The sequence below is a fragment of the Octodon degus genome, unplaced genomic scaffold (assembly GCF_000260255.1).
Source record: "Octodon degus isolate 3935 unplaced genomic scaffold, OctDeg1.0 scaffold00039, whole genome shotgun sequence".
Taxonomy (NCBI): Eukaryota; Metazoa; Chordata; class Mammalia; order Rodentia; family Octodontidae; genus Octodon; species Octodon degus.
In genome coordinates this window covers 893,965-904,128 of record NW_004524615.1, presented here as the reverse complement: position 1 = coordinate 904,128, position 10,164 = coordinate 893,965, and the positions used below count along the sequence as shown (strand labels likewise).

The following is a 10,164-nucleotide window of genomic DNA, read 5'->3' as shown; positions in this document are numbered from 1 at the left end:
GGCAGGGACAGTGTGTGTACAGGGGCAGTGTGCGGGCAGGGACAGTGTGTGGGCAGGGACAGTGTGTGTGCAAGGGCAGTGTGCAGGTAGGGGTAGTGTGCGGGCAGGGGCAGTGTGTGTACAGGGGCAGTGTGCAGGCAGGGACTGTGTGTGGGCAGGGACAGTGTGTGGGCAGGGACAGTGTGTGGGCAGGGACAGTGTGTACAGGGGCAGTGTGCGGGCAGGGACAGTGTGTGTACAGGGGCAGTGTGTGGGCAGGGACAGTGTGTGGGCAGGGGCAGTGTGTGGGGAGGGTCCTTCCCCCTGTACCTCAGGATTAGCTGCTTCCACTGGTGGTGCTAGCTGAAGTTGAACTCCACCAGGCACCCCAAGGTCGAACCTGCCACCCCAGCCACTGTGATGCCAGGGGTTGTGGGAGTGGTGGGGACACCCTGGAGTGTCCCCCCATGCGCGGGGCCTGTCTCTACAACTATGCTTCGCACTAATGGAGGAAACAGGCCACCCCGACCTTCACCTGGCCTGCTGTAGCTCATCTTCCCTGGACCCCTCGTCCAGCAAATCTGCCATTCCTTGGCTCTGGTGTGCCAGGGACCTCCCACCTGTGCATGTGTGCTCCCTACTACAGGCCCCAGTCTCGGGCCCAGGTAGAGGTCCCGGATTGAAGGTTTGCCTCTGTGTTACTGTTTGACTTTGACAGTCGAATAAAACTTTATCTGCATACATGGAAGGACCACAGAAGATGATGTATATCTCACGTGTTACGGGAGCTTCAAATGTGGAAACGTGAACAGCGAGTTCCCACCTTATGCAGAGGTTCTGTTCTGGGGGGACGTTTGTAAGTCAGATTTGTTCATACGCCTGGTCAGTCTTACACACCTTTGACACAGATGTGCAGTGTGTGTTGCTTTGCACGTCCTGGTGTCCCCTTCACGCCAGTGTGGATCTTCCTCTTGCTTCCAGGGAGCACACAGCGGCACAGCCGCCACAGCACTCAGCAGACCCCGAGCCATTTCTGTGATTCGTGTGCGTCTGCAGAAGTTCAGAGCATGAGGCCCGTTCGTATCTGACAGTGTGCACTGCAATGTTCCTAAGGCAGCAGCGACTTCCTCTGTGGATGTGAAGAGAGGAGGGCCTGCCCAGCCCTGCTCTCCAGCTCCTCCTGGATTTCTGTCCCCAGATCACTGTGAAGGAAATTCTAGACCCAGACAGTTTTCATCTGTAAATATTTCAGTAGATGAAAGAACTTTAAGTGGGAACCCTTTCTGTTCATGTGACTTGTTACCAAGTAGTTTATTTCAGAAATGTGGGGAAATTAATTAATTCATGGGTGGTAAATTTTCTGGGTGCAGGGAAATAAGGCCAATGTCACAGAATGGGACCTTGAAGTCATGCCACTTCGGGGTTATCTCTTAAAAAAAGAAAAGTGTATGAGAATAAATGCTGGGGACAGACTATACTGGGGTACAGTATCATCTTTTAAAAATTAATGGAAAGTAATTGGTTTTTTAAATAGTCTACTTAAGGGGCTGGAGAGATGGCTCAGTGGTCTAGGGCACCTACTTGGAACAAGATCGGCAAAGCACAGGGACCGCGGTTCGATCCTCCAGCACCACATGACAGCCAGCCGCGCCCCCTGGTGGGCTGAGCTGGCCACACACACACAATAAATAAATGTTAAAAAAGTAAAAAAATTAAAAAAAAAAATAAAAAGGTTGCATTTAAAAAAAAATAGTCTACTTAAACAAAAATACATTTTTCTTTAAAATTTAAAAGCTTGATTATATGTGCAGCTTTCAGGGTCTGTAGTTTCTGAGGCCTGCCGCGGTGGGCTGTGAGCCTAGCTGCTACCCTCAGAGCTGCCTGTCACCCTTGCCCCATAGCTGGGGACACAGTTGTGGCAGGAGGAGAAGGCTGCAGAACGTGATAAAAGGCAGTGGGTGAATGAGCAGAGGGAGAGCTGCTGGTGTCCATGGGGAGGGTGGAGCACTCAGCATCGGCCTGACCGCGGCGCCCTTCTGTCCACATCAGGGGCCAGCACGTCGCTTTGTAGAGCTCAGCTTCCGAGCTCCAGATTTGTATGAAAAGGCCGGACCCAGCGTGGAGGGTAGGAGGGTTGACAGCATCAGCACCGCTTCCCAGAAGCCCACGGTGCGGAAAGCGTGGTGCCGCTGAGGGTGAGAAACGCTGCACGAGGTTGTCGGGTCGTGGACCAAGGAGCAGGGAGAAGAAAGTGGTGCTAGAGTGGGGGGCGTGCCGGGCCTCACACCAAGACGCTGCTCTGGTGCCTGTCACGGGCATGAGCAGTGGGCCACAGACCGCAGTGGAGAGCATGTATAAGAGTGAAATGTGCTGAGCAGTTTGGGACACATGCACAAGCAGTGTCCATGAGAGGAAGGCTGGTGACTTGGACTTCATTAAAATTTTAAATTCTTGCTTTGCAAAAGATCGTGGAAAGAGAAGTAGAGACCGAAAGCAGGGAAAGGGAGAAAATATTGACACATGGCTGATACAGGCTGGACTCAGATAAGCGTGGACAGTAAGGCAGTTGGGAGGGTAGCTGGGCCCGGGCCAGGAGGTATAGGCAGCTGACTATGGCTGGAGGAGCCTCCGGGGGACCCAGCCATGTGTAGGATGCTCGCGCAGGGGCGGGAAGTAGGCAGAGCTGTGGGCTGGGCTAGAGCTGGGCTGCATCTAGGGCCCCCTTTGTGCAGGCGTAGCTGCCTAGCTGCGCGCTGAGAGCAGGAGATGGAGATTCCTGCGCACTGCACGCAGCTGGAGGCTTAGGACAAAGACATTACGAAAAGAAACGTGAACTCCTGTGAAGGCTGTAAAAACCACACTCGGCTTGTGCTGGGCGGGTAGGGCTGTGTGGGGTGAGAAGTGTGGGTTTGTGATCTTGGAGTCTGAGGCTGACCAGGTAGAGGGCCACACATTCCACCTGGGAACAGAGACCACGTGCTGCTAGACACGGGTGGGCAGGGCCAGGCCACGAGGTACGTGGTGCACAGAGGAGCCAAGGGAGAGGTGCTGCGAGGCGCGTAGGCTTGGATTGGCTGGACAGAGGCTGAGGGCACTGTCGGGGCGTGCGGCCACCAGAACTTCCTACCTTCTCTCCCGACCGCATCCTCCAATGAGAGGGGCCCTGCTGTCACTTGAAACCCTGCACGCCGCAGTGTGGACGCTGCTGTGCAGACCCTGCGCTGTGCCGTGTGATGCAGAACCTGCCTGATTCTAACCTGGAGCCTGCTGTGGGCACCTTCCACCTACCGTGTGGACACTGAGGCTGCCTTGCTGGAACCTTGCGGTGTGGACACCGGGCCCCCCGTGCAGACTTCCCCCACTGCCTGTCACACCTGGTCACCCTGTGGCGGGAGGGTGGCTGGTGGAGATGAATGAGGCAGCAGGCTGGCCGCTGCTGGGCGTGGGTTAGCCGCGGTGGCCTGAGCTGATGGGAGACATCATTACGTGAAACTGTTGCTGATGGACTTTACACTGGTCTTGGATTCTCTGGAGCCAGGTGGTGCGTTTATGCTGGTTTTGGAGTACACCTTCCATTTCAGGAGTTATCTTTTGGGTCAACAAATGGAAAGATTTCAGCTAGCACTAATTTTTGAATTACCAGTTTTGTGTCAAAACCTAAACATTTTGTGTTTTGAAGTCTAGTGCTGCTTATTATGTTAGAAAGTGAAATCTGTTCAGAATGACTCACTCAGTCTTTCTTTTATGCAGTACACATTTTGGAACTTCATACCTAAGAACTTATTTGAGCAATTCAGAAGGATCGCCAACTTCTACTTCCTCATCATATTTCTGGTACAGGTGAGTCTGCCGTGGCTTCCTGCCCATGCAGCTGGCATTTTATTCCCAAGTGGCCTCCCTCGGCACCCTCCCTGCCGCTGGGCCCCTCAGGGTTGCTGTGTACACCCTGGTCCTGCCCACACCCTCCCTGGGCTGAGGGAGATCAGCGCTGGTGCATCCCGCTTTCGGAGGCTGGTGCTAAGTCCACCTCAGGTAATCCTGAGAAAATCCAGAGAACTTGCACTTGCAGGGTGCGGATTAGGGAGTGTTAATTCCATTTTCAATTCCATTTTACTAAATCATAACAGTGTGATTGAATGATTTTTAAGAAGTTTCCCTGGGATTGAGTTTTCCGTATAGTGTCATCACAGTGCAACCGCAGCAGTAGCAGCGTAGGGATTAGAAGGCATCTGAGTCCTGGCTCTCCTGTGCTTCCTAGGCAGGGCTCCCTCGAGAGTGTCCCTTCACAAGAGCGGCGCTCAGATCCCAGCCTGGAATGGGGGCGTGAGCCTCCGCCTGCTTGTCTGGGGCTGCTGTCCCAGTGCAGGGCCCTAAACAGGTGTCTGCTAACGATGCCTCCACAACCCCCACAGCTGATCATTGACACGCCCACCAGCCCAGTGACCAGTGGACTCCCGCTCTTCTTCGTCATCACCGTCACGGCCATCAAGCAGGTAAGAGTCCACAGTGAGGAGGAGGCAGTGTGGCCGCCTGGCCGCCTCTCAGAATGGGGCCCTCAGATGTGACGGCTGCTTCACAGAGGCTAGGACGGGCGGGCCCTCACGTCCAAAATGCTGCCGTGGACACCTGAGTCGCATGGCGGGGCTGCTGCTCAGTGTCCTCCAGTCTGGATCTGAGCATCCTGTGCCAGCCAGGCCGGCCTCCTTGGTGCACGCGGCAGCGCCAACAGGGGCCCATGGGTGGAAAGGTGTGTCGTATTTGTATATTTAGTTTAGCTGCCAGGTGCGCATGCGCAGTATTCTACAGGGATAGTTGTCTTTGGGGTGCATTGTAAGGGTTCTACATTCTAGAGATGGGTCCCTTCTTGGCCACAGATGTTGTATTTAGAAGTCAGTGCTTCCTTTGAGATCTGGGTAGTTTAGCTTTCTGGCAGTCACTGTCTTGCTGGCAAAGCTGTGCTTTTCTGGCATTAGTCTTTTTTTTTTAATTTAAAATTTTTTTTTTAATTTTTATTTGTGTGTGTGTGTGTGTGTGTGTGTGTGGCCAGCTCAGCCCACCAGGGGGCGGGGCTGGCTGGCATGTGGTGCTGGGGATTGAACCGCGGTCCCTGGGCTTTGCTGAGCTTGTTCTAAGTAGGCGCTTTAGACCACTGAGCCATCTCTCCAGCCCCATAAGTCGGTGCTTTAGACCACTGAGCCATCCCACCAGCCCCTGCTAAGCTTGTTCCAAGTAGGCGCTTTAGACCTCTGAGCCATCTCTCCAGCCCCATAAGTAGGTGCTTTAGACCTCTGAGCCATCCCACCAGCCCCTGCTAAGCTTGTTCTAAGTAGGCGCTTTAGACCACTGAGCCATCTCTCCAGCCCCATAAGTAGGTGCTTTAGACCTCTGAGCCATCTCACCAGCCCCCAGGGCATTAGTCTTCGTTTAAAAAAATCTAGAGCACTTCGAGGTCTGGGGTGGGTGCAGCCCTTCGCTGACAGGTGTGCTGCTGTGGGGCTCGTGTTACCTGGTACATGTCTTCTCAGGGACCCAAGTCCCTCCAGGGGTGTCTGTTCTCCACAGGAAAGTGTGGGTTCTTTAAGTACAAAACTGTCTGGAGCACTTGGCCCAGGCTTTCTCACTCAGTCGCAGGCGGGACGTGCAGGCCCAAGAACTGGCGCCTCTGTGGGACTTGTGGGGCTGGCCTGGCTCTTGCCATCTGCAGGGCGAGCGGCAACACCGTGGCAGCCAGTGGTGTCGGCAGAGCCTCCGGCGCTTTGGTCAGCTCGGCTCCGTTTCTGTTGAAGGCTGCTCCTGGGAGTATGTCAAGGGTGTGCACACAGTGCAGTTACGCAGAGGCGGCTGCAGACACCCCCAGTGGCCTTGCTGCATGGAAATGTCTAACCAGGCGGTGTGCGCTCAGGAGCGCGTGCGTGGTGCAGGCGGGCGCCGGCAGAACGTGCCGCCACCTGGGCTGGACTCCGGCGCACTGTTAGCCTGCCCTTTCTCCCTCCCATGCAGGGGTATGAAGACTGGCTCCGCCACAAAGCTGACAGTGCCATGAACCAGTGCCCTGTGCACTTCATCCAGCACGGCAAGCTGGTGCGCAAGCAGAGCCGCAAGCTGAGGGTGAGTGCCGCCGCACTGCTGCCGCCCGGTTTAGCCGGCTCGTGGGCTCACCTCACTGGCCGCCTGTGTACGCACAGTGACTGCAGCCCGTGTGCCGCGTGGCCCCCAGAGTGCCGACAGCGCAGAACTGAGACGCCGCTCTCTGCACTGTTGCGTTGAGAGTTCCTGTACTTGGCCCGACGTGTGGGCTCCTTGGGCTGGAATTTTCTGTTTTGATGACACGGATTCGCTGCTTTTTCCCCTGGGGGTCCTGCTGCAGCAGTGTGACTTGGCCCCCACCCAGCTCTGGCTCCTGCATGCCCTTCAGTGTTGGTGGTGCCATGTTTCATGTTGATATTTGGGCCCCTTTGAGTTTGTTGTTTTTGAGCAGTAAGGTTCTGGTAGCCACAAGTTCGGGCCCCCTAAGTCTGTGGCTCCCTTCACTCATGGGAAGCTCCTCCTCCCCTTGTCATTCACGAGGGAATCAGGGTTCCTGCACCACACTGAAATGATTCAAACTGGGCCTGAGTGAGCCCACAGGGAGCCCTGGCCGTGACGGCCTCCCACAGAGGTGCAGCTCACTGACCGTCTGTACTCCTTCATGTGCAGGTGGGGGACATCGTCATGGTCAAGGAGGACGAGACCTTTCCCTGTGACTTGATCTTCCTGTCCAGCAACCGGGGCGATGGGACCTGCCACGTGACCACTGCCAGCTTGGACGGAGAGTCTAGCCATAAGGTGATGTGCCTCACCTGAGACCAGTCAGGGGCCAGGCCCTGGGGCCAGGCTGGGAGGAACACTGAGGTCCTGGCCACAAGGAGCGCTGGGGACCACGTGGCCATTGCCTAGGCCCTTGCTCTGGTTTTTGTGTCCTCCACTCCTTGCTTTCCACCCAGAATGTCTGAGATGAGCAGATAGCTCAGGTGGACAGAACAACTTCCACATTAGCCTGGGGACGAAGCTGGTGCTGAGTCTAGGACTCGGTGACCATGGTCCCGCCACTTCAGAGCCTTCACTGGGTGGCTCAGAATTCATGCCTTTCCTTGTCTGATGTGCAAGAGAAGCCACACAGCCTTGGTCCTGCCTGGTGATTACTTTCAATTCTTTATTGCCGATCTGAAAGGGATTTTCTGGAGCTGCAGTTGCGCTCAGTGTGGAGTTCCATATTGACCGCTGCTCCTGCAGAGGTTTTACTCACCACAGGAGGGCTGGCCTAATAGCTCAGTGGACAAACGTGCCTGCTTAGGCAGAGCACAGCGGCCGGGGTTCAGTCTCTGGCATGCCGTGCCAGCCCACCCTCAGGCACGCTAAGACAGCAATTGAGACTGGGCATGGTGGCACGCGCCTATAATCTCAGCACTTGGGAAGCTGAAAATAGGAGAATCACTATGAGTCTGATCTACGTGGTGAGACCTGTAGACCCTGTCCTAAATACAGAAAAAAAAATCGCAAGACTAAAAATGGAGCACTATTAATTTAAAAGTTTGTCTTACTTAAAAGAACCTCGAAGTTTCAGGAGGTTCTGAGAGGAACTGTGACGCGGTGGAGTCAGCTGCTGCTGAGACCTCAGATTATATGATTTGGTCATGCTGTGAGCATAGATAGTTTCTGATGTGGAATGGAGAAAGTTCTCTTTATAAATCAGCACAGCACTGTGAACTTGGGGACTTTCATAGTGTGTTTTACACTGCCTGTGGCGCCTTCCCTAGGGAACCAGCGCTCGGCCATAAGCAGTTACATCAGGACAGCTGGGGCGACAGAGCCTGCCTGCTTGTGGGCTCACCACGTACTTGGGAGTTCAGGCTCAGTCACCCTGAGACCTCGTCCTCACCCTCCACCGTCACCCTGAGACCTAGCCCTCGCCCTCCGATGTCACCCTGAGACCTCGTCCTCACCCTCCACCAATGTCACCCTGAGACCTAGCCCTCGCCCTCTCATGTCACCCTGAGACCTCGTCCTTGCCCTCTGATGGCAGCATCTGCTGTCCGCTCTGTCTCAGATCACGTGGTGTTGGCTCAGGGGCCCAGAGCCTCGCTGACCAAAAGGAAAGCTTGCGGCCTTCACTTTGGTCCAAAGCTGGAGGGTGGTGTGTTCACCACTCCACGCCCACCTCAGGGCCTGAGCTTGACCCTCTCCTAGGTTCTCTGGAGTTTCTTCCACATGTTTGCTTAGGACAGAGGGTCAGGGGAAGGGCATGGCCACTCAGGGTTCCCACATAGTTCTTAACCACCCAGGCAGTCTCTCTGCCCTTTCTGAACCATCCACATCTGCAAATCGAGGACAGACTCATCCCTGAGGGCCTCTTGGGAGAAGATAACGGGGAATTCCATTTAGTCGTGGGTGTGCCCAGAGTGCCCAGCACGACCATCACGTCCCTCTGACATCAGTCCTCTAGGAATTATCTTCCCACACTTGATTGCAGAAGACACAGGAGGGGATGTGGAGGTGCAATGCCTCCCCAGCAGACCGGTGCATGCTCTTTTCCTCTCCCTTGATACAGCCCCATGCCCAGCACCCCCACACACAGGTTCTGTGTGGGCTGGTGCTTCCCTGTGTGGACCTAGACCAGCACCAGTATCTTGGCACCCACCTGCTACCCACATTAGGAGCTTGGAGTAGGGCACAGGCAGGCTCTGGCGCCTTCTGATCCAGGCACCGTGCAGTTTGGTAGGAGCCATGCTGGGCCAGCAGGGCCCAACCTGGCCACCTGGGCCGGAGTTGGGAGAGCAGAAGGACAAGTTGGAAGCCTCTCAGCTCCCAGATCTGCACCTGGTGTGGCTGCCACAGGCCCAACAGACCCGAGGGCCAGTGTGCAGGAGCGCAGCCCTGTGCTGGCCCGCAGTAGTGAAAGGATGTGTCCTGTCTCGCCTTCAGCAAGCAGAGTGAGCTGGGCATCTGTCCGGTGCTGTAAAACAGGCAGGAGGGCCAGGCTCCTGTGTGCATCAGGACCACGCCTGTGTGGACACCACAGCCCAGTGGAGTCCAGGGTAAGTCCTGTCTCCTGTCACCTGTAGACGCACTATGCTGTCCAGGACACCAAAGGCTTCCACACCGAGGAGGACATCGACGCCCTGCATGCCACCATCGAGTGCGAGCAACCGCAGCCCGATCTCTATAAGTAAGCGGGGTGCGTGAGGTGAGGTGTGGGCATCCCTGTGCATGGGTGAGCCACACATGACAGGGTTGGCCACCACTGAGTCCAGTCTAGCTGGACATGGTGCCGTCAGGCGTGTTTGTAGGCTGTCCTTGTTCAGATCTGTAGCTCTTTATTCATATTAAAGAAACTCAGTGGGGTTCACTATATTGCATAAAAAAGGCTTCTTCATTTTGAGGAAGCCGGCTATAAGCCAGTATGAGTCATTTAGGCTGTGGGCCGGGGGAGCAGAGCGAAAGTCACAGGAGGCAGACACAGAGTCAGCCTTAGCCTTGTGATCCCTGGCCCTGAGGGAGGCCACTGGGCACACGCGGGGCCCTGCAGGTACACCCTGACCTGCTGTCCCCCTGCAGGTTTGTTGGACGCATCAATGTTTACAACGACCTCAGCGACCCTGTGGTGAGGTGAGTCTTCCAGGATTAAGCTGCTGCTTAGAAGTTGGGGCCTTTATGGATGAGTTTTCCCCCTTCGCTCCTGTGCTGGCCCTGAAAACCGGGTTCCACCCCAGGAAAGCACTGTGCTGCCATCTCCCTGGTTCCTGGGGCACTAAGGGCCCTTGTGCAGGGTGGGCCTGGCTGGTGCCACCACCCCCGAGTGCCCTGGGACTGCCTGGCCTCTCAGAGTCGAGCTGTTGTCTGCTAGGAAGGTGTGCAAATGTTCCAGTTTGGGAATTGGCTGTGGTGGGGTTTCAAGCCATTCCTTTTCTATAAACTCTACTGGTTGGAGAAATTATCTTTCCTCTTTCTATAAGGACTTAAAGTTCAACTTATCAATATCTGATGGAAAATACCTGTTCCAGGATATGCCAAAATATTTGATATTTTGACAGATAGGGTAAACCAAACTGCATATATTGCAGGTATTTTATAATTATTTTATAATTAGCTTCTCTTCTGGAGGGTTAACAACCTAAGTTAGCAGATCAAAATTGGAGAAAAGGAAGG

General features: G+C 55.0%; 1 protein-coding gene across 6 annotated transcripts in view; it reads left to right on the top strand.

The window, feature by feature from the left end:
* The window catches only part of Atp11a (ATPase phospholipid transporting 11A), a 76,024-nt gene that overhangs the window by 33,098 nt on the left and 32,762 nt on the right, over positions 1–10,164 (top strand). For all 6 annotated transcript variants that reach the window (XM_023715217.1, XM_023715214.1, XM_023715216.1 and 3 more), the window contains exons 3-8: positions 3,730–3,819; positions 4,392–4,472; positions 5,980–6,087; positions 6,676–6,804; positions 9,081–9,184; positions 9,574–9,624. In XM_023715217.1, the coding sequence (XP_023570985.1) occupies positions 3,730–3,819; positions 4,392–4,472; positions 5,980–6,087; positions 6,676–6,804; positions 9,081–9,184; positions 9,574–9,624 (563 nt within the window). The remainder of the gene's footprint in view (positions 1–3,729; positions 3,820–4,391; positions 4,473–5,979; positions 6,088–6,675; positions 6,805–9,080; positions 9,185–9,573; positions 9,625–10,164) is intronic.